The 25,951-nt window shown below is 41.0% G+C and overlaps 1 protein-coding gene across 1 annotated transcript; it reads right to left on the reverse strand.

The window, feature by feature from the left end:
- Positions 1 to 2: 2 nt before the first annotated feature.
- Positions 3 to 25,349, reverse strand: LOC133840046 (serine-rich adhesin for platelets-like). The gene is made up of 4 exons (XM_062271699.1): positions 19,691 to 25,349; positions 11,904 to 19,638; positions 2,945 to 8,371; positions 3 to 1,848 (listed from the first exon to the last, which is right to left on the reverse strand). Exons 1-4 carry the CDS (start codon positions 25,347 to 25,349, stop codon positions 3 to 5), a joined length of 20,667 nt encoding a protein of 6,888 aa, XP_062127683.1.
- Positions 25,350 to 25,951: the final 602 nt, after the last annotated feature.

Genomic DNA, 25,951 nt, shown 5'->3' on the forward strand with positions numbered 1-25,951 from the left:
GTTCACAATAAAACTTCAGTTAATTTGTTGTAATAGTAGTCATCAGAAGACGAGACGGTTTCAAAAGTAGAGTCTTCTTTGGTTGTATCAACAGAAGATGTACCAGTTGTTGACGAAAAAGTTGCTGTTGCAGTGCTTGAATCGCCATCAGAAGATGCTACCGTTGTTGACAACGGAGATGATGCTGCAACTGTTGTTGTTGCTGTGGTCGTCACTTTTTTGGTAGTATCATCAGAGGATCTAACAGTTGTTGACAAAGGAGTTGATGTTGCAACTGTGGTCGTTGCAGTACTGGTGACTTTTTCAGAAGATGCTGCGTTTGTTGACAACGGAGGTGATGTTGCACCTGTTGTTGTTGCTGTGGTCGTCACTTTTTTGGTAGTATCATCAGAGGATCTAACAGTTGTTGACAAAGGAGTTGATGTTGCAACTGTGGTCGTTGCAGTACTGGTGACTTTTTCAGAAGATGCTGCGGTTGTTGGCAACGGAGCTGATGTTGCAACTGTTGTTGTTGTTGCGCTTGTCACTTTTGAGCTAGTAAATTCAGAAGTAGCAACTGTTGTTGACGAAAAAGTTGCTGTTGCAGTGTTTGAATCGCTATCAGAAGATGCTGCGGTTGTTGACAACGGAGATGATGTTGCAACTGTTGTTGTTGCTGTGGCCGTCACTTTTTTGGTAGTATCATCGGAGGATCTAACAGTTGTTGACAAAGGAGTTGATGGTGCAACTGTGGTCGTTGCAGTACTGGTGACTTTTTCAGAAGATGCTGCGGTTGTTGACAACGGACCTGATGTTGCAACTGTTGTTGTTGCTGTGCTCGTCACTTTTTTGGTAGTATCATCAGAGGATCTAACAGTTGTTGACAAAGGAGTTGATGTTGCAACTGTGGTCGTTGCAGTACTGGTGACTTTTTCAGAAGATGCTGCGGTTGTTGGCAACGGAGCTGATGTTGCAACTGTTGTTGTTGCTGTGCTCGTCACTTTTGAGCTAGTATCTTCAGAAGTAGCAACTGTTGTTGACGAAAAAGTTGCTGTTGCAATGTTTGAATCGCTATCAGAAGATGCTGCGGTTGTTGACAACGGAGATGATGTTGCAACTGTTGTTGTTGCTGTGCTCGTCACTTTTTTGGTAGTATCATCAGAGGATCTAACAGTTGTTGACAAAGGAGTTGATGTTGCAACTGTGGTCGTTTCGGTGCTTGTCAGTTTTGTGCTAGTATCTTCAGAAGTTGCATCTGTTGTCGACGAAAGAGTTGCTGTGGCACTGCTTGAATATTCATCGGATGATGCAACAGTTGTTGACAATGAAGCTTCCTTAGATTCGTCGTTATAATAGTCATCAGAAGACGAGACGGTTTCAAAAGTAGAGTCTTCTTTGGTTGTATCAACAGAAGATGTACCAGTTGTTGACGAAAAAGTTGCTGTTGCAGTGTTTGAATCGCTATCAGAAGATGCTGCGGTTGTTGACAACGGAGATGATGTTGCAACTGTTGTTGTTGCTGTGGTCGTCACTTTTTTGGTAGTATCATCAGAGGATCTAACAGTTGTTGACAGAGGAGTTGATGTTGCAACTGTGGTCGTTGCAGTACTGCTGACTTTTTCAGAAGATGCTGCGGTTGTTGACAACGGACCTGATGTTGCAACTGTTGTTGTTGCTGTGCTCGTCACTTTTTTGGTAGTATCATCAGAGGATCTAACAGTTGTTGACAAAGGAGTTGATGTTGCAACTGTGGTCGTTGCAGTACTGGTGACTTTTTCAGAAGATGCTGCGGTTGTTGGCAACGGACCTGATGTTGCAACTGTTGTTGTTGCTGTGCTCGTCACTTTTTTGGTAGTATCATCAGAGGATCTAACAGTTGTTGACAAAGGAGTTGATGTTGCAACTGTGGTCGTTGCAGTACTGCTGACTTTTCAGAAGATGCTGCGGTTGTTGACAACGGACCTGATGTTGCAACTGTTGTTGTTGCTGTGCTCGTCACTTTTTTGGTAGTATCATCAGAGGATCTAACAGTTGTTGACAAAGGAGTTGATGTTGCAACTGTGGTCGTTTCGGTGCTTGTCAGTTTTGTGCTAGTATCTTCAGAAGTTGCATCTGTTGTCGACGAAAGAGTTGCTGTGGCACTGCTTGAATATTCATCAGATGATGCAACAGTTGTTGACAATGAAGCTTCCTTAGATTCGTCGTTATAATAGTCATCAGAAGACGAGACGGTTTCAAAAGTAGAGTCTTCTTTGGTTGTATCAACAGAAGATGTACCAGTTGTTGACGAAAAGTTGCTGTTGCAGTGTTTGAATCGCTATCAGAAGATGCTGCGGTTGTTGACAACGGAGATGATGTTGCAACTGTTGTTGTTGCTGTGCTCGTCACTTTTTTGGTAGTATCATCAGAGGATCTAACAGTTGTTGACAGAGGAGTTGATGTTGCAACTGTGGTCGTTGCAGTACTGCTGACTTTTCAGAAGATGCTGCGGTTGTTGACAACGGACCTGATGTTGCAACTGTTGTTGTTGCTGTGCTCGTCACTTTTTTGGTAGTATCATCAGAGGATCTAACAGTTGTTGACAAAGGAGTTGATGTTGCAACTGTGGTCGTTGCAGTACTGCTGACTTTTCAGAAGATGCTGCGGTTGTTGACAACGGAGATGATGTTGCAACTGTTGTTGTTGCTGTGCTCGTCACTTTTTTGGTAGTATCATCAGAGGATCTAACAGTTGTTGACAAAGGAGTTGATGTTGCAACTGTGGTCGTTTCGGTGCTTGTCAGTTTTGTGCTAGTATCTTCAGAAGTTGCATCTGTTGTCGACGAAAGAGTTGCTGTGGCACTGCTTGAATATTCATCAGATGATGCAACAGTTGTTGACAATGAAGCTTCCTTAGATTCGTCGTTATAATAGTCATCAGAAGACGAGACGGTTTCAAAAGTAGAGTCTTCTTTGGTTGTATCAACAGAAGATGTACCAGTTGTTGACGAAAAGTTGCTGTTGCAGTGTTTGAATCGCTATCAGAAGATGCTGCGGTTGTTGACAACGGAGATGATGTTGCAACTGTTGTTGTTGCTGTGCTCGTCACTTTTTTGGTAGTATCATCAGAGGATCTAACAGTTGTTGACAAAGGAGTTGATGTTGCAACTGTGGTCGTTGCAGTACTGGTGACTTTTTCAGAAGATGCTGCGGTTGTTGGCAACGGACCTGATGTTGCAACTGTTGTTGTTGCTGTGCTCGTCACTTTTTTGGTAGTATCATCAGAGGATCTAACAGTTGTTGACAAAGGAGTTGATGTTGCAACTGTGGTCGTTTCGGTGCTTGTCAGTTTTGTGCTAGTATCTTCAGAAGTTGCATCTGTTGTCGACGAAAGAGTTGCTGTGGCACTGCTTGAATATTCATCAGATGATGCAACAGTTGTTGACAATGAAGCTTCCTTAGATTCGTCGTTATAATAGTCATCAGAAGACGAGACGGTTTCAAAAGTAGAGTCTTCTTTGGTTGTATCAACAGAAGATGTACCAGTTGTTGACGAAAAAGTTGCTGTTGCAGTGTTTGAATCGCTATCAGAAGATGCTGCGGTTGTTGACAACGGAGATGATGTTGCAACTGTTGTTGTTGCTGTGCTCGTCACTTTTTTGGTAGTATCATCAGAGGATCTAACAGTTGTTGACAGAGGAGTTGATGTTGCAACTGTGGTCGTTGCAGTACTGCTGACTTTTTCAGAAGATGCTGCGGTTGTTGACAACGGACCTGATGTTGCAACTGTTGTTGTTGCTGTGCTCGTCACTTTTTTGGTAGTATCATCAGAGGATCTAACAGTTGTTGACAAAGGAGTTGATGTTGCAACTGTGGTCGTTGCAGTACTGCTGACTTTTTCAGAAGATGCTGCGGTTGTTGACAACGGAGATGATGTTGCAACTGTTGTTGTTGCTGTGCTCGTCACTTTTTTGGTAGTATCATCAGAGGATCTAACAGTTGTTGACAAAGGAGTTGATGTTGCAACTGTGGTCGTTTCGGTGCTTGTCAGTTTTGTGCTAGTATCTTCAGAAGTTGCATCTGTTGTCGACGAAAGAGTTGCTGTGGCACTGCTTGAATATTCATCGGATGATGCAACAGTTGTTGACAATGAAGCTTCCTTAGATTCGTCGTTATAATAGTCATCAGAAGACGAGACGGTTTCAAAAGTAGAGTCTTCTTTGGTTGTATCAACAGAAGATGTACCAGTTGTTGACGAAAAAGTTGCTGTTGCAGTGTTTGAATCGCTATCAGAAGATGCTGCGGTTGTTGACAACGGAGATGATGTTGCAACTGTTGTTGTTGCTGTGGTCGTCACTTTTTTGGTAGTATCATCAGAGGATCTAACAGTTGTTGACAGAGGAGTTGATGTTGCAACTGTGGTCGTTGCAGTACTGCTGACTTTTTCAGAAGATGCTGCGGTTGTTGACAACGGACCTGATGTTGCAACTGTTGTTGTTGCTGTGCTCGTCACTTTTTTGGTAGTATCATCAGAGGATCTAACAGTTGTTGACAAAGGAGTTGATGTTGCAACTGCAGTCGTTGCAGTGCTTGTCAGTTTTGTGCTAGTATCTTCAGAAGTTGCATCTGTTGTCGACGAAAGAGTTGCTGTGGCACTGCTTGAATATTCATCAGATGATGTACCAGTAGTTGACGAAAGAGTTGTGGCAGTGCTTAAATGTTGATCAGAAGATGTACCAGTTGTTGACGAAAGGGTTGCTGTGACACTGCTTAAATCTTCATCGGATGATGCAACAGTTGTTGACAATGAAGCTTCCCTAGATTCGTCGTTATAATAGTCATCAGAAGACGAGACGGTTTCAAAAGTAGAGTCTTCTTTGGTTGTATCAACAGAAGATGTACCAGTTGTTGACGAAAAAGTTGCTGTTGCAGTGTTTGAATCGCTATCAGAAGATGCTGCGGTTGTTGACAACGGAGATGATGTTGCAACTGTTGTTGTTGCTGTGGTCGTCACTTTTTTGGTAGTATCATCAGAGGATCTAACTGTTGTTGACAAAGGAGTTGATGTTGCAACTGTGGTCGTTGCGGTGCTTGTCAGTTTTGTGCTAGTATCTTCAGAAGTTGCATCTGTTGTCGACGAAAGAGTTGCTGTGGCACTGCTTGAATATTCATCAGATGATGTACCAGTAGTTGACGAAAGAGTTGTGACAGTGCTTAAATGTTGATCAGAAGATGTACCAGTTGTTGACGAAAGGGTTGCTGTGACACTGCTTGAATCTTCATCGGATGATGCAACAGTTGTTGACAATGAAGCTTCCTTAGATTCGTCGTTATAATAGTCATCAGAAGACGAGACGGTTTCAAAAGTAGAGTCTTCTTTGGTAGTATCAACAGAAGATGTATCAGATGTTGACGAAAAAGTTGCTGTTGCAGTGTTTGAATCGCCATCAGAAGATGGTACGGTTGTTGACAACGGAGATGATGTTGCTGTGCTCGTCACTTTTTTGGTAGTATCATCAGAGGATCTAATAGTTGTTGACAAAAGAGTTGATGTTGCAACTGTGGTCGTTGCAGTACTGCTGACTTTTTCAGAAGATGCTGCGGTTGTTGACAACGGACCTGATGTTGCAACTGTTGTTGTTGCTGTGCTCGTCACTTTTTTGGTAGTATCATCAGAGGATCTAATAGTTGTTGACAAAGGAGTTGATGTTGCAACTGTGGTCGTTGCAGTACTGGTGACTTTTTCAGAAGATGCTGCGGTTGTTGACAACGGACCTGATGTTGCAACTGTTGTTGTTGCTGTGCTCGTCACTTTTTTGGTAGTATCATCAGAGGATCTAATAGTTTTTGACAAAGGAGTTGATGTTGCAACTGTGGTCGTTGCAGTACTGGTGACTTTTTCAGAAGATGCTGCGGTTGTTGACAACGGACCTGATGTTGCAACTGTTGTTGTTGCTGTGCTCGTCACTTTTTTGGTAGTATCATCAGAGGATCTAATAGTTGTTGACAAAGGAGTTGATGTTGCAACTGTGGTCGTTGCAGTACTGCTGACTTTTTCAGAAGATGCTGCGGTTGTTGATAACGGACCTGATGTTGCAACTGTTGTTGTTGCTGTGCTCGTCACTTTTTTGGTAGTATCATCAGAGAATCTAACAGTTGTTGACAAAGGAGTTGATGTTGCAACTGTGGTCGTTGCAGTACTGGTGACTTTTTCAGAAGATGCTGCGGTTGTTGACAACGGACCTGATGTTGCAACTGTTGTTGTTGCTGTGCTCGTCACTTTTTTGGTAGTATCATCAGAGGATCTAATAGTTGTTGACAAAGGAGTTGATGTTGCAACTGTGGTCGTTGCAGTACTGCTGACTTTTTCAGAAGATGCTGCGGTTGTTGACAACGGACCTGATGTTGCAACTGTTGTTGTTGCTGTGCTCGTCACTTTTTTGGTAGTATCATCAGAGGATCTAACAGTTGTTGACAAAGGAGTTGATGTTGCAACTGCAGTCGTTGCAGTGCTTGTCAGTTTTGTGCTAGTATCTTCAGAAGTTGCATCTGTTGTCGACGAAAGAGTTGCTGTGGCACTGCTTGAATATTCATCAGATGATGTACCAGTAGTTGACGAAAGAGTTGCTGTGGCAGTGCTTAAATGTTGATCAGAAGATGTACCAGTTGTTGACGAAAGGGTTGCTGTGACACTGCTTAAATCTTCATCGGATGATGCAACAGTTGTTGACAATGAAGCTTCCTTAGATTCGTCGTTATAATAGTCATCAGAAGTCGAGACGGTTTCAAAAGTAGGGTCTTCTTTGGTTGTATCAACAGAAGATGTATTAGTTGTTGACGAAAAAGTTGCTGTTGCAGTGCTTGAATCTCCATCAGAAGATGCTACGGTTGTTGACAACGAAGCTGATGTTGCAACTGTTGTTGTTGCTGTGCTTGTCAGTTTCAGAGTTGTGGCAGTGCTTAAATGCTGATCAGAAGATGTACCAGTTGTTGACGAAAGGGTTGCTGTGACACTGCTTAAATCTTCATCGGATGATGCAACAGTTGTTGACAATGAAGCTTCCTTAGATTCGTCGTTATAATAGTCATCAGATGTCGAGACGGTTTCAAAAGTAGGGTCTTCTTTGGTTGTATCAACAGAAGACGTACCAGTTGTTGACGAAAAAGTTGCTGTTGCAGTGCTTGAATCGCCATCAGAAGATGCTACCGTTGTTGACAACGGAGATGATGCTGCAACTGTTGTTGTTGCTATGCTCGTCACTTTTTTGGTAGTATCATCAGAGGATCTAACAGTTGTTGACAAAGGAGTTGATGTTGCAACTGTGGTCTTTGCAGTACTGGTGACTTTTTCAGAAAATGCTGCGGTTGTTGACAACGGACCTGATGTTGCAACTGTTGTTGTTGCTGTGCTCGTCACTTTTTTGGTAGTAACATCAGAGGATCTAATAGTTGTTGACAAAGGAGTTGATGTTGCAACTGTGGTTGTTGCAGTACTGGTGACTTTTTCAGAAGATGCTGCGGTTGTTGACAACGGACCTGATGTTGCAACTGTTGTTGTTGCTGTGCTCGTCACTTTTTTGGTAGTATCATCAGAGGATCTAACAGTTGTTGACAAAGGAGTTGATGTTGCAACTGCAGTCGTTGCAGTGCTTGTCAGTTTTGTGCTAGTATCTTCAGAAGTTGCATCTGTTGTCAACGAAAGAGTTGCTGTGGCACTGCTTGAATATTCATCAGATGATGTACCAGTAGTTGACGAAAGAGTTGCTGTGGCAGTGCTTAAATGTTGATCAGAAGATGTACCAGTTGTTGACGAAAGGGTTGCTGTGACACTGCTTAAATCTTCATCGGATGATGCAACAGTTGTTGACAATGAAGCTTCCTTAGATTCGTCGTTATAATAGTCATCAGAAGACGAGAGGGTTTCAAAAGTAGAGTCTTCTTTGGTTGTATCAACAGAAGATGTACCAGTAGTTGACGAAAAAGTTGCTGTTGCAGTGCTTGAATCGCCATCAGAAGATGCTACCGTTGTTGACAACGGAGATGATGCTGCAACTGTTGTTGTTGCTGTGCTCGTCACTTTTTTGGTAGTATCATCAGAGGATCTAATAGTTGTTGACAAAGGAGTTGATGTTGCAACTGTGGTCGTTGCAGTACTGCTGACTTTTTCAGAAGATGCTGCGGTTGTTGATAACGGAGATGATGTTGCAACTGTTGTTGTTGCTGTGCTCGTCACTTTTTTGGTAGTATCATCAGAGGATCTAACAGTTGTTGACAAAGGAGTTGATGTTGCAACTGTGGTCGTTGCAGTACTGGTGACTTTTTCAGAAGATGCTGCGGTTGTTGACAACGGAGATGATGTTGCAACTGTTGTTGTTGCTGTGCTCGTCACTTTTTTGGTAGTATCATCAGAGGATCTAACAGTTGTTGACAAAGGAGTTGATGTTGCAACTGCAGTCGTTGCAGTGCTTGTCAGTTTTGTGCTAGTATCTGCAGAAGTTGCATCTGTTGTCGACGAAAGAGTTGTTGTGGCACTGCTTGAATATTCATCAGATGATGTACCAGTAGTTGACGAAAGAGTTGTGGCAGTGCTTAAATGTTGATCAGAAGATGTACCAGTTGTTGACGAAAGGGTTGCTGTGACACTGCTTGAATCTTCATCGGATGATGCAACAGTTGTTGACAATGAAGCTTCCTTAGATTCGTCGTTATAATAGTCATCAGAAGACGAGACGGTTTCAAAAGTAGAGTCTTCTTTGGTTGTATCAACAGAAGATGTATTAGTTGTTGACGAAAAGTTGCTGTGGCAGTGCTTGAATCTCCATCAGAAGATGCTACGGTTGTTGACAACGAAGCTGATGTTGCAACTGTTGTTGTTGCTGTGCTTGTCAGTTTTGTGCTAGTATCTTCAGAAGTTACATCTGTTGTCGACGAAAAGTTGCTGTAGCACTGCTTGAATATTCATCAGAAGTTGTACCAGTAGTTGACGAAAGAGTTGCTGTGACACTGCTTAAATCTTCATCGGATGATGCAACAGTTGTTGACAATGAAGCTTCCTTAGATTCGTCGTTATAATAGTCATCAGAAGACGAGACGGTTTCAAAAGTAGAGTCTTCTTTGGTAGTATCAACAGAAGATGTACCAGATGTTGACGAAAAGTTGCTGTGGCAGTGCTTGAATCGCCATCAGAAGATGGTACGGTTGTTGACAACGGAGATGATGTTGCAACTGTTGTTGTTGCTGTGCTCGTCACTTTTTTGGTAGTATCATCAGAGGATCTAACAGTTGTTGACAAAGGAGTTGATGTTGCAACTGTGGTCGTTGCAGTACTGCTGACTTTTTCAGAAGATGCTGCGGTTGTTGACAACGGAGATGATGTTGCAACTGTTGTTGTTGCTGTGCTCGTCACTTTTTTGGTAGTATCATCAGAGGATCTAACAGTTGTTGACAAAAGAGTTGATGTTGCAACTGTGGTCGTTGCAGTACTGGTGACTTTTTCAGAAGATGCTGCGGTTGTTGACAACGGAGATGATGTTGCAACTGTTGTTGTTGCTGTGCTCGTCACTTTTTTGGTAGTATCATCAGAGGATCTAATAGTTGTTGACAAAGGAGTTGATGTTGCAACTGTGGTCGTTGCAGTACTGCTGACTTTTTCAGAAGATGCTGCGGTTGTTGACAACGGAGATGATGTTGCAACTGTTGTTGTTGCTGTGGTCGTCACTTTTTTGGTAGTATCATCAGAGGATCTAACAGTTGTTGACAAAAGAGTTGATGTTGCAACTGTGGTCGTTGCAGTACTGGTGACTTTTCAGAAGATGCTGCGGTTGTTGACAACGGAGATGATGTTGCAACTGTTGTTGTTGCTGTGCTCGTCACTTTTTTGGTAGTATCATCAGAGGATCTAACAGTTGTTGACAAAGGAGTTGATGTTGCAACTGCAGTCGTTGCAGTGCTTGTCAGTTTTGTGCTAGTATCTGCAGAAGTTGCATCTGTTGTCGACGAAAGAGTTGTTGTGGCACTGCTTGAATATTCATCAGATGATGTACCAGTAGTTGACGAAAGAGTTGTGGCAGTGCTTAAATGTTGCTCAGAAGATGTACCAGTTGTTGACGAAAGGGTTGCTGTGACACTGCTTGAATCTTCATCGGATGATGCAACAGTTGTTGACAATGAAGCTTCCTTAGATTCGTCGTTATAATAGTCATCAGAAGACGAGACGGTTTCAAAAGTAGAGTCTTCTTTGGTTGTATCAACAGAAGATGTATTAGTTGTTGACGAAAAAGTTGCTGTGGCAGTGCTTGAATCTCCATCAGAAGATGCTACGGTTGTTGACAACGAAGCTGATGTTGCAACTGTTGTTGTTGCTGTGCTTGTCAGTTTTGTGCTAGTATCTTCAGAAGTTACATCTGTTGTCGACGAAAAAGTTGCTGTAGCACTGCTTGAATATTCATCAGAAGTTGTACCAGTAGTTGACGAAAGAGTTGCTGTGACACTGCTTAAATCTTCATCGGATGATGCAACAGTAGTTGACAATGAAGCTTCCTTAGATTCGTCGTTATAATAGTCATCAGAAGACGAGACGGTTTCAAAAGTAGAGTCTTCTTTGGTAGTATCAACAGAAGATGTACCAGATGTTGACGAAAAGTTGCTGTGGCAGTGCTTGAATCGCCATCAGAAGATGGTACGGTTGTTGACAACGGAGATGATGTTGCAACTGTTGTTGTTGCTGTGCTCGTCACTTTTTTGGTAGTATCATCAGAGGATCTAACAGTTGTTGACAAAGGAGTTGATGTTGCAACTGTGGTCGTTGCAGTACTGGTGACTTTTCAGAAGATGCTGCGGTTGTTGACAACGGACCTGATGTTGCAACTGTTGTTGTTGCTGTGCTCGTCACTTTTTTGGTAGTATCATCAGAGGATCTAATAGTTGTTGACAAAGGAGTTGATGTTGCAACTGTGGTCGTTGCAGTACTGCTGACTTTTCAGAAGATGCTGCGGTTGTTGACAACGGAAATGATGTTGCAACTGTTGTTGTTGCTGTGCTCGTCACTTTTTTGGTAGTATCATCAGAGGATCTAACAGTTGTTGACAAAAGAGTTGATGTTGCAACTGTGGTCGTTGCAGTACTGGTGACTTTTTCAGAAGATGCTGCGGTTGTTGACAACGGAGATGATGTTGCAACTGTTGTTGTTGCTGTGCTCGTCACTTTTTTGGTAGTATCATCAGAGGATCTAACAGTTGTTGACAAAGGAGTTGATGTTGCAACTGCAGTCGTTGCAGTGCTTGTCAGTTTTGTGCTAGTATCTTCAGAAGTTGCATCTGTTGTCGACGAAAGAGTTGCTGTGGCACTGCTTGAATATTCATCAGATGATGTACCAGTAGTTGACGAAAGAGTTGCTGTGGCAGTGCTTAAATGTTGATCAGAAGATGTACCAGTTGTTGACGAAAGGGTTGCTGTGACACTGCTTAAATCTTCATCGGATGATGCAACAGTTGTTGACAATGAAGCTTCCTTAGATTCGTCGTTATAATAGTCATCAGAAGTCGAGACGGTTTCAAAAGTAGGGTCTTCTTTGGTTGTATCAACAGAAGATGTATTAGTTGTTGACGAAAAAGTTGCTGTGGCAGTGCTTGAATCTCCATCACAAGATGCTACGGTTGTTGACAACGAAGCTGATGTTGCAACTGTTGTTGTTGCTGTGCTTGTCAGTTTTGTGCTAGTATCTTCAGAAGTTACATCTGTTGTCGACGAAAAAGTTGCTGTAGCACTGCTTGAATATTCATCAGAAGTTGTACCAGTAGTTGACGAAAGAGTTGCTGTGACACTGCTTAAATCTTCATCGGATGATGCAACAGTTGTTGACAATGAAGCTTCCTTAGATTCGTCGTTATAATAGTCATCAGAAGACGAGACGGTTTCAAAAGTAGAGTCTTCTTTGGTAGTATCAACAGAAGATGTACCAGATGTTGACGAAAAGTTGCTGTGGCAGTGCTTGAATCGCCATCAGAAGATGGTACGGTTGTTGACAACGGAGATGATGTTGCAACTGTTGTTGTTGCTGTGCTCGTCACTTTTTTGGTAGTATCATCAGAGGATCTAACAGTTGTTGACAAAGGAGTTGATGTTGCAACTGTGGTCGTTGCAGTACTGCTGACTTTTTCAGAAGATGCTGCGGTTGTTGACAACGGAGATGATGTTGCAACTGTTGTTGTTGCTGTGCTCGTCACTTTTTTGGTAGTATCATCAGAGGATCTAACAGTTGTTGACAAAAGAGTTGATGTTGCAACTGTGGTCGTTGCAGTACTGCTGACTTTTTCAGAAGATGCTGCGGTTGTTAACAACGGAGATGATGTTGCAACTGTTGTTGTTGCTGTGCTCGTCACTTTTTTGGTAGTATCATCAGAGGATCTAATAGTTGTTGACAAAGGAGTTGATGTTGCAACTGTGGTCGTTGCAGTACTGCTGACTTTTTCAGAAGATGCTGCGGTTGTTGACAACGGAGATGATGTTGCAACTGTTGTTGTTGCTGTGCTCGTCACTTTTTTGGTAGTATCATCAGAGGATCTAACAGTTGTTGACAAAAGAGTTGATGTTGCAACTGTGGTCGTTGCAGTACTGGTGACTTTTTCAGAAGATGCTGCGGTTGTTGACAACGGAGATGATGTTGCAACTGTTGTTGTTGCTGTGCTCGTCACTTTTTTGGTAGTATCATCAGAGGATCTAACAGTTGTTGACAAAGGAGTTGATGTTGCAACTGCAGTCGTTGCAGTGCTTGTCAGTTTTGTGCTAGTATCTGCAGAAGTTGCATCTGTTGTCGACGAAAGAGTTGTTGTGGCACTGCTTGAATATTCATCAGATGATGTACCAGTAGTTGACGAAAGAGTTGTGGCAGTGCTTAAATGTTGTTCAGAAGATGTACCAGTTGTTGACGAAAGGGTTGCTGTGACACTGCTTGAATCTTCATCGGATGATGCAACAGTTGTTGACAATGAAGCTTCCTTAGATTCGTCGTTATAATAGTCATCAGAAGACGAGACGGTTTCAAAAGTAGAGTCTTCTTTGGTTGTATCAACAGAAGATGTATTAGTTGTTGACGAAAAAGTTGCTGTGGCAGTGCTTGAATCTCCATCAGAAGATGCTACGGTTGTTGACAACGAAGCTGATGTTGCAACTGTTGTTGTTGCTGTGCTTGTCAGTTTTGTGCTAGTATCTTCAGAAGTTACATCTGTTGTCGACGAAAAAGTTCCTGTAGCACTGCTTGAATATTCATCAGAAGTTGTACCAGTAGTTGACGAAAGAGTTGCTGTGACACTGCTTAAATCTTCATCGGATGATGCAACAGTTGTTGACAATGAAGCTTCCTTAGATTCGTCGTTATAATAGTCATCAGAAGACGAGACGGTTTCAAAAGTAGAGTCTTCTTTGGTAGTATCAACAGAAGATGTACCAGATGTTGACGAAAAAGTTGCTGTGGCAGTGCTTGAATCGCCATCAGAAGATGGTACGGTTGTTGACAACGGAGATGATGTTGCAACTGTTGTTGTTGCTGTGCTCGTCACTTTTTTGGTAGTATCATCAGAGGATCTAACAGTTGTTGACAAAGGAGTTGATGTTGCAACTGTGGTCGTTGCAGTACTGGTGACTTTTTCAGAAGATGCTGCGGTTGTTGACAACGGACCTGATGTTGCAACTGTTGTTGTTGCTGTGCTCGTCACTTTTTTGGTAGTATCATCAGAGGATCTAATAGTTGTTGACAAAGGAGTTGATGTTGCAACTGTGGTCGTTGCAGTACTGCTGACTTTTTCAGAAGATGCTGCGGTTGTTGACAACGGAAATGATGTTGCAACTGTTGTTGTTGCTGTGCTCGTCACTTTTTTGGTAGTATCATCAGAGGATCTAACAGTTGTTGACAAAAGAGTTGATGTTGCAACTGTGGTCGTTGCAGTACTGGTGACTTTTTCAGAAGATGCTGCGGTTGTTGACAACGGAGATGATGTTGCAATTGTTGTTGTTGCTGTGCTCGTCACTTTTTTGGTAGTATCATCAGAGGATCTAACAGTTGTTGACAAAGGAGTTGATGTTGCAACTGCAGTCGTTGCAGTGCTTGTCAGTTTTGTGCTAGTATCTTCAGAAGTTGCATCTGTTGTCGACGAAAGAGTTGCTGTGGCACTGCTTGAATATTCATCAGATGATGTACCAGTAGTTGACGAAAGAGTTGCTGTGGCACTGCTTGAATCTTCATCGGATGTTGCAACAGCTGTTGACAATGAATCTTCAGTAGATTCGTCGTAATAATAGTCGTCAGACGACGAGACGGTTTCAGAAGTAGACTCTTCTTTGGTTGTATCTTTAGAAGATGTACCAGTTGTTGACAAAAGAGTTGCTGTAGTACTGCTTGAATCTTCATCAGAAGATGTACCAGTTGTTGACGAGAGAGTTGTGACACCGCTTGAATCTTCATCAGAAGATGTACTAGTAGTTGACGAAAGAGTTGCTGTGACACTGCTTGAATCTTCATCGGATGTTGCAACAGATGTTGACAATGAATCTTCAGTAGATTCGTCGTAATAATAGTCTTCAGAAGACAAGACGGTAGTCTCTTCTTTGGTTGTATCATTGGAAGATGTACCAGTTGTTGACAAAAGAGTTGCTGTAGTACTGCTTGAATCTTCATCAGAAGATGTACCAGTTGTTGACGAGAGAGTTGTGACACCGCTTGAATCTTCATCAGAAGATGTACTAGTTGTTGACAAAAGACTCGCTGTGACACTGCTTGAATCTTCATCGGATGTTGCAACAGATGTTGACAATGAATCTTCAGTAGATTCGTCGTAATAATAGTCTTCAGAAGACAAGACGGTAGTCTCTTCTTTGGTTGTATCATTGGAAGATGTACCAGTTGTTGACAAAAGAGTTGCTGTGACACTGCTTGAATCTTCATCGGATGTTGCAACAGCTGTTGACAATGAATCTTCAGTAGATTCGTCGTAATAATAGTCGTCAGACGACGAGACGGTTTCAGAAGTAGACACTTCTTTGGTTGTATCTTTAGAAGATGTACCAGTTGTTGACAAAAGAGTTGCTGTAGTACTGCTTGAATCTTCATCAGAAGATGTACCAGTTGTTGACGAGAGAGTTGTGACACCGCTTGAATCTTCATCAGAAGATGTACTAGTTGTTGACAAAAGACTCGCTGTGGCAATGCTTGAATCTTCATCAGATGATGCAACAGTTGTTGATATTGAAGCTTCAGTAGATTCGTCGTAATAATAGTCATCGGAAGACAAGACGGTTTCAGATGAAGACTCTTCTTTGGTTGTATCATTAGAAGATGTACCAGTTGTTGACCAAAGAGTTGTGGCATTGCTTGAATATTCATCAGAAGACGTACCAGTTGTTGACAATGAAGCTTCAGTAGATTCGTCGTAGTAATAGTCTTCAGAAGACAAGACGGTGTCAAAAGTAGACTCTTCTTTAGTTGTATCATTGGAAGACGTACCAGTTGTTGACGAAAGAGTTGTGGCAGTGCTTGAATCTTCATCAGAGGATTTACCAGGTGTTGACAAAAAAGTTGCTGTGGCACTGCTTGAATCTTCATCAGATGATGCAACAGTTGTTGATATTGAAGCTTCAGTAGATTCGTCGTAATAATAGTCATCAGAAGACAAGACGGTTTCAGAAGTAGACTTTTCTTTGGTTGTATCATTAGAAGATGTACAAGCTGTTGACGAAAGAGTTGTGGCGTCGCTTGAATATTCATCCGAAGATGTACCAGTTGTTGCAACAGATGCAACAGTTGTTGACAATGAAGCTTCAGTAGATTCGTCGTAATAAGATTCGTCGGAAGACAAGACGGTTTCAGATGAAGACTCTTCTTTGGTTGTATCATTAGAAGATGTACCAGTTGTTGACCAAAGAGTTGTGGCGTCGCTTGAATATTCATCCGAAGATGTACTAGTTGTTGACGAAAGAGTTGTGACAGTGCTTGAATATTTATCAGAAGATGTACCAGTTGTTGACGAAAGAGTTGTGGCAATGCTTGAATCTTCATCAGAAGATGCAACAGTTGTTGACAATGAGGCTTCAGTAGATTCGTCGTAGTAATAGTCATCAGAAGACAAGACGGTTTCAGAAGTAGACTCTTCTTTAGTTGTATCATTGGAAGACGTACCAGTTGTTGACGAAAGAGTTGTGGCAGTGCTTGAATCTTCATCAGAATATGTACCAGTTGTTGACGAAAGAGTTGTGGCATTGCTTGAATATTCATCAGAATATGTACCAGTTGTTGACGAAAGAGTTGTGGCAATGCTTGAATCTTCATCAGAAGATGCAACAGTTGTTGACAATGAGGCTTCAGTAGATTCGTCGTAGTAATAGTCATCGGAAGACAAGATGGTTTCAGAAGTAGACTCTTCTTTAGTTGTATCATTAGAAGATGTACCTGTTGTTGACGAAAGAGTTGTGGCAATGCTTGAATCTTCATCAGTAGATGCAACAGTTGTTGACAAAGTAGCTTCAGTAGATTCGTCGTAGTAATAGTCGTCAGAAGACAAGACGGTTTCAGAAGTAGACTCTTCTTTGGTTGTGTCATTAGAAGATGTACCAGCTGTTGACGAAAGAGTTGTGGCAGTGCTTGAATCTTCATCAGAAGATGCAACAGTTGTTGACAATGAAGCTTCAGTAGATTCGTCGTAGTAATAGTCATCGGAAGACAAGACGGTTTCAGAAGTAGACTCTTCTTTGGTTGTATCATTAGAAGATGTACCAGCTGTTGACGAAAGAGTTGTGGCAATGCTTGAATCTTCATCAGTAGATGCAACAGTTGTTGACAAAGTAGCTTCAGTAGATTCGTCGTAGTAATAGTCGTCAGAAGACAAGACGGTTTCAGAAGTAGACTCTTCTTTGGTTGTGTCATTAGAAGATGTACCAGCTGTTGACGAAAGAGTTGTGGCATTGCTTGAATCTTCATCAGAATATGTACCAGTTGTTGACAATAAAGCTTCAGTAGATTCGTCGTAGTAATAGTCATCGGAAGACAAGACGGTTTCAGAAGTAGACTCTTCTTTGGTTGTATCATTAGAAGATGTACCAGGTGTTGATGAAAGAGTTGTGGCAATGCTTGAATCTTCATCAGTAGATGCAACAGTTGTTGACAATGAAGCTTCAGTAGATTCGTCGTAATAATAGTCATCGGAAGACAAAACGGTTTCAGAAGTAGACTCTTCTTTAGTTGTATCATTAGAAGATATACCAGTTGTTGACAAAAGAGTTGTGGCATTGCTTGAATCTTCATCAGAAGATGTACCAGTTGTTGACAATGAGGCTTCAGTAGATTCGTCATAATAATAGTCATCGGAAGACAAGACGGTTTCAGAAGTAGACTCTTCTTTGGTTGTATCATTAGAAGATGTACCAGGTGTTGATGAAAGAGTTGTGGCAATGCTTGAATCTTCATCAGTAGATGCAACAGTTGTTGACAATGAAGCTTCAGTAGATTCGTCGTAATAATAGTCATCGGAAGACAAAACGGTTTCAGAAGTAGACTCTTCTTTAGTTGTATCATTAGAAGATGTACCAGTTGTTGACGAAAGAGTTGTGGCATTGCTTGAATATTCATCAGAAGATGTACCAGTTGTTAACAATGAGGCTTCAGTTGATTCGTCGTAGTAATAGTCATCAGAAGACAAGACGGTTTCAGAAGTAGACTCTTCTTTGGTTGTATCATTAGAAGATGTACCAGTTGTTGACGAAAGAGTTGTGGCAGTGCTTGAATCTTCATCAGTAGATGCAACAGTTGTTGACAATGAGGCTTCAGTAGATTCGTCGTAGTAATAGTCGTCAGAAGACAAGACGGTTTCAGAAGTAGACTCTTCTTTGGTTGTGTCATTAGAAGATGTACCAGCTGTTGACGAAAGAGTTGTGGCAATGCTTGAATCTTCATCAGTAGATGCAACAGTTGTTGACAAAGTAGCTTCAGTAGATTCGTCGTAGTAATAGTCGTCAGAAGACAAGACGGTTTCAGAAGTAGACTCTTCTTTGGTTGTGTCATTAGAAGATGTACCAGCTGTTGACGAAAGAGTTGTGGCATTGCTTGAATCTTCATCAGAATATGTACCAGTTGTTGACAATAAAGCTTCAGTAGATTCGTCGTAGTAATAGTCATCGGAAGACAAGACGGTTTCAGAAGTAGACTCTTCTTTGGTTGTATCATTAGAAGATGTACCAGGTGTTGATGAAAGAGTTGTGGCAATGCTTGAATCTTCATCAGTAGATGCAACAGTTGTTGACAATGAAGCTTCAGTAGATTCGTCGTAATAATAGTCATCGGAAGACAAAACGGTTTCAGAAGTAGACTCTTCTTTAGTTGTATCATTAGAAGATATACCAGTTGTTGACAAAAGAGTTGTGGCATTGCTTGAATCTTCATCAGAAGATGTACCAGTTGTTGACAATGAGGCTTCAGTAGATTCGTCATAATAATAGTCATCGGAAGACAAGACGGTTTCAGAAGTAGACTCTTCTTTGGTTGTATCATTAGAAGATGTACCAGGTGTTGATGAAAGAGTTGTAGCAATGCTTGAATCTTCATCAGTAGATGCAACAGTTGTTGACAATGAAGCTTCAGTAGATTCGTCGTAATAATAGTCATCGGAAGACAAAACGGTTTCAGAAGTAGACTCTTCTTTAGTTGTATCATTAGAAGATGTACCAGTTGTTGACGAAAGAGTTGTGGCATTGCTTGAATATTCATCAGAAGATGTACCAGTTGTTAACAATGAGGCTTCAGTTGATTCGTCGTAGTAATAGTCATCAGAAGACAAGACGGTTTCAGAAGTAGACTCTTCTTTGGTTGTATCATTAGAAGATGTACCAGTTGTTGACGAAAGAGTTGTGGCAGTGCTTGAATCTTCATCAGAAGATGCAACAGTTGTTGACAATGAGGCTTCAGTAGATTCGTCGTAGTAATAGTCGTCAGAAGACAAGACGGTTTCAGAAGTAGACTCTTCTTTGGTTGTATCATTAGAAGATGTACCAGTTGTTGACGAAAGAGTTGTGGCAATGCTTGAATCTTCATCAGTAGATGCAACAGTTGTTGACAAAATAGCTTCAGTAGATTCGTCGTAGTAATAGTCGTCAGAAGACAAGACGGTTTCAGAAGTAGACTCTTCTTTGGTTGTGTCATTAGAAGATGTACCAGCTGTTGACGAAAGAGTTGTGGCATTGCTTGAATCTTCATCAGAAGATGCACGTGTTGTTGACAATGAAGCTTCAGTAGATTCGTCGTAATAATAGTCATCGGAAGACAAAACGGTTTCAGAAGTAGACTCTTCTTTGGTTGTATCATTAGAAGATGTACCAGTTGTTGACGAAAGAGTTGTGGCAGTGCTTGAATCTTCATCAGAAGATGCAACAGTTGTTGACAATGAGGCTTCAGTAGATTCGTCGTAGTAATAGTCATCGGAAGACAAGACGGTTTCAGAAGTAGACTCTTCTTTGGTTGTATCATTAGAAGATGTACCAGCTGTTGACGAAAGAGTTGTGGCAATGCTTGAATCTTCATCAGTAGATGCAACAGTTGTTGACAAAATAGCTTCAGTAGATTCGTCGTAGTAATAGTCGTCAGAAGACAAGACGGTTTCAGAAGTAGACTCTTCTTTGGTTGTGTCATTAGAAGATGTACCAGCTGTTGACGAAAAGAGTTGTGGCATTGCTTGAATCTTCATCAGAAGATGCACGTGTTGTTGACAATGAAGCTTCAGTAGATTCGTCGTAGTAATAGTCGTCAGAAGACAAGACGGTTTCAGAAGTAGACTCTTCTTTGGTTGTATCATTAGAAGATGTACCAGCTGTTGACGAAAGAGTTGTGGCAATGCTTGAATCTTCATCAGTAGATGCAACAGTTGTTGACAAAATAGCTTCAGTAGATTCGTCGTAGTAATAGTCGTCAGAAGACAAGACGGTTTCAGAAGTAGACTCTTCTTTGGTTGTATCATTAGAAGATGTACCAGTTGTTGACGAAAGAGTTGTGGCAGTGCTTGAATCTTCATCAGAAGATGCAACAGTTGTTGACAATGAGGCTTCAGTAGATTCGTCGTAGTAATAGTCATCGGAAGACAAGACGGTTTCAGAAGTAGACTCTTCTTTGGTTGTATCATTAGAAGATGTACCAGCTGTTGACGAAAGAGTTGTGGCAATGCTTGAATCTTCATCAGTAGATGCAACAGTTGTTGACAAAATAGCTTCAGTAGATTCGTCGTAATAATAGTCATCGGAAGACAAAACGGTTTCAGAAGTAGACTCTTCTTTGGTTGTGTCATTAGAAGATATACCAGTTGTTGACGAAAGAGTTGTGGCAGTGCTTGAATCTTCATCAGAAGATGCAACCGTTGTTGACAATGAGGCTTCAGTAGATTCGTCGTAGTAATAGTCATCGGAAGACAAGACGGTTTCAGAAGTAGACTCTTCTTTGGTTGTGTCATTAGAAGATGTACCAGCTGTTGACGAAAGAGTTGTGGCATTGCTTGAATCTTCATCAGAATATGTACCAGTTGTTGACAATGAAGCTTCAGTAGATTCGTCGTAGTAGTAGTCATCGGAAGACAAGACGGTTTCAGAAGTAGACTCTTCTTTGGTTGTATCATTAGAAGATGTACCAGCTGTTGACGAAAGAGTTGTGGCAATGCTTGAATCTTCATCAGTAGATGCAACAGTTGTTGACAAAATAGCTTCAGTAGATTCGTCGTAATAATAGTCATCGGAAGACAAAACGGTTTCAGAAGTAGACTCTTCTTTGGTTGTATCATTAGAAGATATACCAGTTGTTGACGAAAGAGTTGTGGCATTGCTTGAATCTTCATCAGAAGATGTACCAGTTGTTAACAATGAGGCTTCAGTTGATTCGTCGTAGTAATAGTCATCAGAAGACAAGACGGTTTCAGAAGTAGACTCTTCTTTAGTTGTATCATTAGAAGATGTACCTGTTGTTGACGAAAGAGTTGTGGCATTGCTTGAATCTTCATCAGAAGATGTGCCAGTTGTTGACAATGAGGCTTCAGTAGATTCGTCATAATAATAGTCATCGGAAGACAAGACGGTTTCAGTAGTAGACTCTTCTTTGGTTGTATCATTAGATGATGTACCAGTTGTTGACGAAAGAGTTGTGGCATTGCTTGAATATTCATCAGAAGATGTACCAGTTGTTAACAATGAGGCTTCAGTTGATTCGTCGTAGTAATAGTCATCAGAAGACAAGACGGTTTCAGAAGTAGACTCTTCTTTAGTTGTATCATTAGAAGATGTACCTGTTGTTGACGAAAGAGTTGTGGCATTGCTTGAATCTTCATCAGAAGATGTACCAGTTGTTGACAATGAAGCTTCAGTAGATTCGTCGTAATAATAGTCATCGGAAGACAAGACGGTTTCAGAAGTAGACTCTTCTTTGGTTGTATCATTAGAAGATGTACCAGCTGTTGACGAAAGAGTTGTGGCATTGCTTGAATCTTCATCAGAATATGTACCAGTTGTTGACAATGAAGCTTCAGTAGATTCGTCGTAGTAATAGTCATCAGAAGACAAGACGGTTTCAGAAGTAGACTCTTCTTTGGTTGTATCATTAGAAGATGTACCAGCTGTTGACGAAAGAGTTGTGGCATTGCTTGAATCTTCATCAGAAGATGTACCAGTTGTTGACAATGAAGCTTCAGTAGATTCGTCGTAATAATAGTCATCGGAAGACAAGACGGTTTCAGAAGTAGACTCTTCTTTGGTTGTATCATTAGATGATGTACCAGTTGTTGACGAAAGAGTTGTGATATTGCTTGAATATTCATCAGAAGATGCACGTGTTGTAGACAATGAAGCTTCAGTTGATTCGTCGTAGTAATAGTCATCAGAAGACAAGACGGTTTCAGAAGTAGACTCTTCTTTGGTTGTATCATTAGAAGATGTACCAGCTGTTGACGAAAGAGTTGTGGCATTGCTAGAATCTTCATCAGAATATGTACCAGTTGTTGACAATGAAGCTTCAGTAGATTCGTCGTAGTAATAGTCATCAGAAGACAAGACGGTTTCAGTAGTAGACTCTTCTTTGGTTGTATCATTAGATGATGTACCAGTTGTTGACGAAAGAGTTGTGGCATTGCTTGAATATTCATCAGAAGATGTACCAGTTGTTAACAATGAGGCTTCAGTTGATTCGTCGTAGTAATAGTCATCAGAAGACAGGACGGTTTCAGAAGTAGACTCTTCTTTAGTTGTATCATTAGAAGATGTACCTGTTGTTGACGAAAGAGTTGTGGCATTGCTTGAATCTTCATCAGAAGATGTACCAGTTGTTGACAATGAAGCTTCAGTAGATTCGTCGTAATAATAGTCATCGGAAGACAAGACGGTTTCAGAAGTAGACTCTTCTTTGGTTGTATCATTAGATGATGTACCAGTTGTTGACGAAAGAGTTGTGATATTGCTTGAATATTCATCAGAAGATGCACGTGTTGTAGACAATAAAGCTTCAGTTGATTCGTCGTAGTAATAGTCATCAGAAGACAAGACGGTTTCAGAAGTAGACTCTTCTTTGGTTGTATCATTAGAAGATGTACCAGCTGTTGACGAAAGAGTTGTGGCATTGCTTGAATCTTCATCAGTAGATGCAACAGTTGTTAACAATGAGGCTTCAGTTGATTCGTCGTAGTAATAGTCATCGGAAGACAAGACGGTTTCAGTAGTAGACTCTTCTTTGGTTGTATCATTAGATGATGTACCAGTTGTTGACGAAAGAGTTGTGGCATTGCTTGAATATTCATCAGAAGATGTACCAGTTGTTAACAATGAGGCTTCAGTTGATTCGTCGTAGTAATAGTCATCAGAAGACAGGACGGTTTCAGAAGTAGACTCTTCTTTAGTTGTATCATTAGAAGATGTACCTGTTGTTGACGAAAGAGTTGTGGCATTGCTTGAATCTTCATCAGAAGATGTACCAGTTGTTGACAATGAAGCTTCAGTAGATTCGTCGTAATAATAGTCATCGGAAGACAAGACGGTTTCAGAAGTAGACTCTTCTTTGGTTGTATCATTAGATGATGTACCAGTTGTTGACGAAAGAGTTGTGATATTGCTTGAATATTCATCAGAAGATGCAACAGTTGTTGACAATGAAGCTTCAGTAGATTCATCGTAGTAATAGTCATCAGAAGACAAGACGGTTTCAGAAGTAGACTCTTCTTTGGTTGTATCATTAGAAGATATACCAGTTGTTGACGAAAGAGTTGTGGCATTGCTTGAATATTCATCAGAAGATGCACGTGTTGTAGACAATGAGGCTTCAGTTGATTCGTCGTAATAATAGTCATCAGAAGACAAGACGGTTTCAGAAGTAGACTCTTCTTTAGTTGTATCATTAGAAGATGTACCAGTTGTTGACGAAAGAGTTGTGGCAGTGCTAGAATCTTCATCAGAAGAGGCAACCGTGGTTGACAATGAAGTTTCAGTAGATTCATCGTAATAATAGTCATCGGAAGACAAGACGGTTTCAGAAGTAGACTCTTCTTTGGTTGTATCATTAAAAGATATACCAGTTGTTGACGAAAGAGTTGTGGCATTGCTTGAATCTTCATCAGAAGATGTACCAGTTGTTGATAATGAAGCTTCAGTTGATTCGTCGTAGTAATAGTCATCAGAAGACAAGACGGTTTCAGAAGTAGACGCTTCTTTAGTTGTATCATTAGAAGATGTACCAGTTGTTGACGAAAGAGTTGTGGCAGTGCTAGAATCTTCATCAGAAGAGGCAACCGTGGTTGACAATGAAGTTTCAGTAGATTCATCGTAATAATAGTCATCGGAAGACAAGACGGTTTCAGAAGTAGACTCTTCTTTAGTTGTATCATTAAAAGATATACCAGTTGTTGACGAAAGAGTTGTGGCAGTGCTAGAATCTTCATCAGAAGAGGCAACCGTGGTTGACAATGAAGTTTCAGTAGATTCATCGTAATAATAGTCATCGGAAGACAAGACGGTTTCAGAAGTAGACTCTTCTTTGGTTGTATCATTAAAAGATATACCAGTTGTTGACGAAAGAGTTGTGGCATTGCTTGAATCTTCATCAGAAGATGTACCAGTTGTTGATAATGAAGCTTCAGTTGATTCGTCGTAGTAATAGTCATCAGAAGACAAGACGGTTTCAGAAGTAGACTCTTCTTTAGTTGTATCATTAGAAGATGTACCTGTTGTTGACGAAAGAGTTGTGGCATTGCTTGAATCTTCATCAGAAGTTGTACCAGTTGTTGACAATGAAGCTTCAGTAGATTCGTCATAGTAATAATCATCAGAAGACAAGACGGTTTCAGAAGTAGACTCTTCTTTAGTTGTATCATTAGAAGATGTACCTGTTGTTGACAAAAGAGTTATGGCATTGCTTGAATCTTCATCAGAAGATGTACCAGTTGTTAACAATGAGCCTTCAGTTGATTCGTCGTAGTAATAGTCATCAGAAGACAAGACGGTTTCGGAAGTAGACTCTTCTTTAGTTGTATCATTAGAAGATATACCAGTTGTTGACGAAAGAGTTGTGGCATTGCTTGAATCTTCATCAGAAGATGTACGAGTTGTTGACAATGAAGCTTCAGTTGATTCGTCGTAGTAATAGTCATCAGAAGACAAGACGGTTTCAGAAGTAGACTCTTCTTTAGTTGTATCATTAGAAGATGTACCTGTTGTTGACGAAAGAGTTGTGGCAATGCTTGAATCTTCATCAGAAGATGTACCAGTTGTTGACGAAAGAGTTGTGGCATTGCTTGAATCTTCATCAGAAGAGGCAACCGTGGTTGACAATGAAGCTTCAGTTGATTCGTCGTAGTAATAGTCATCAGAAGACAAGACGGTTTCAGAAGAAGACTCTTCTTTGGTTGTATCATTAGAAGATGTACCAGTTATTGACGAAAGAGTTGCTGAGACACTGCTTGAATATTTATCCGAAGATGCAACAGTATCTTCAGAAGATTCATCAGTTATTGGCAGTGGAATTGTTGTGGCTTTGCTTGTAACTTTTTCAGAAGACAAAGGAGTTGATGTTGCAACTGTTGTTGTTGCTGTGCTTGTAACTCTTTTAGTAGTATCTTCAGAAGATGCAACAATTGTTGACAAAGGAGTTGTCGTTGCAGTGGTGGTGAATTTTTCGGAAGATGATACGGTTGTTGGCAAAGGAGTTGTTATTGCTGTGCTTGTCACTTTTGTGCTAGTATCTTTAGAAGATGCATGAGTTGTTGAGGAAAGAGTTGCTGTGGCAGTGCTTGCAGCTTCATCAGAAGGAGTGCCAAATGTTGATGAAAGAGTTGCTGTGGCAATGCTCGAATCTACATCAGAAGATGCGACAGTTGTTGACAACAAAGCTGATGTTGCCATTGATATTGTTGCTGTGCTTGTGACTCTTTTGGTCGTATCATCAGAGGATGTAACAGTTGTAGACAAAGGAGTTGATGTTGCAATTGTTGTTGTTGCTGTGCTTGTAACTTTTTTAGTAGTATCTTTAGAAGATGCATCAATTGTTGAGAAAGGAGTTGTCGTTGTAGTGGTGGTGACTTTCTCAGAAGATACTACGGTTGTTGACAACGGAGTTGTTATTGCTGTGCTTGTCACTTTTGTGCTAGTACCTTCATACGATGCAAGAGTTGTTGACAACAAAGCTGATGTTGCAACTGTTGTTTTTGCTGTGCTTGTAACTCTTTTAGTAGTATCTTTAGAAGATGCAACAGTTGTTGACGAAGCAGTTGTTCTTGCACTGCTAGTGATTTTTTCAGAAGATGCAGCAGTTGTTGACGAAGCAGTTGTTCTTGCAGTGCTAGTGATTTTTGCAGAAGATGCAACGGTTGTTGACAAGGGATGTGGTTTTGCAGTGTCGACGAAAGTCATATCTGAATCAGATTCCGGATTGTCCTCATCTGGCGTTGAAGTTATCTCTGTCGTAGTTCTTATGATTTTCCCGGGTGTAAAGGGTTTATTGTGGA

The sequence above is a fragment of the Drosophila sulfurigaster genome, chromosome 3 (assembly GCF_023558435.1).
Source record: "Drosophila sulfurigaster albostrigata strain 15112-1811.04 chromosome 3, ASM2355843v2, whole genome shotgun sequence".
NCBI classification, from domain to species: Eukaryota; Metazoa; Arthropoda; class Insecta; order Diptera; family Drosophilidae; genus Drosophila; species Drosophila sulfurigaster.

What these genes read in the sequence shown, in the direction of transcription:
- LOC133840046 (XM_062271699.1), bottom strand. Translation starts at nt 25,349, where the DNA reads ATGGCAACATCAGCTTTGTTGTCAACAACTGTCGCATCTTCTGATGTA. An exon ending in AGCTTCATTGTCAACAACAC is followed by an intron (nt 19,639 to 19,690) that starts GTGCATCTTCTG and finishes TTTCGTCAACAG; the next exon opens with CTGGTACATCTTCTAATGAC. An exon ending in CAACATCTGGTACATCTTCT is followed by an intron (nt 8,372 to 11,903) that starts GTTGATACTACC and finishes AACAACTGTTAG; the next exon opens with ATCCTCTGATGATACTACCA.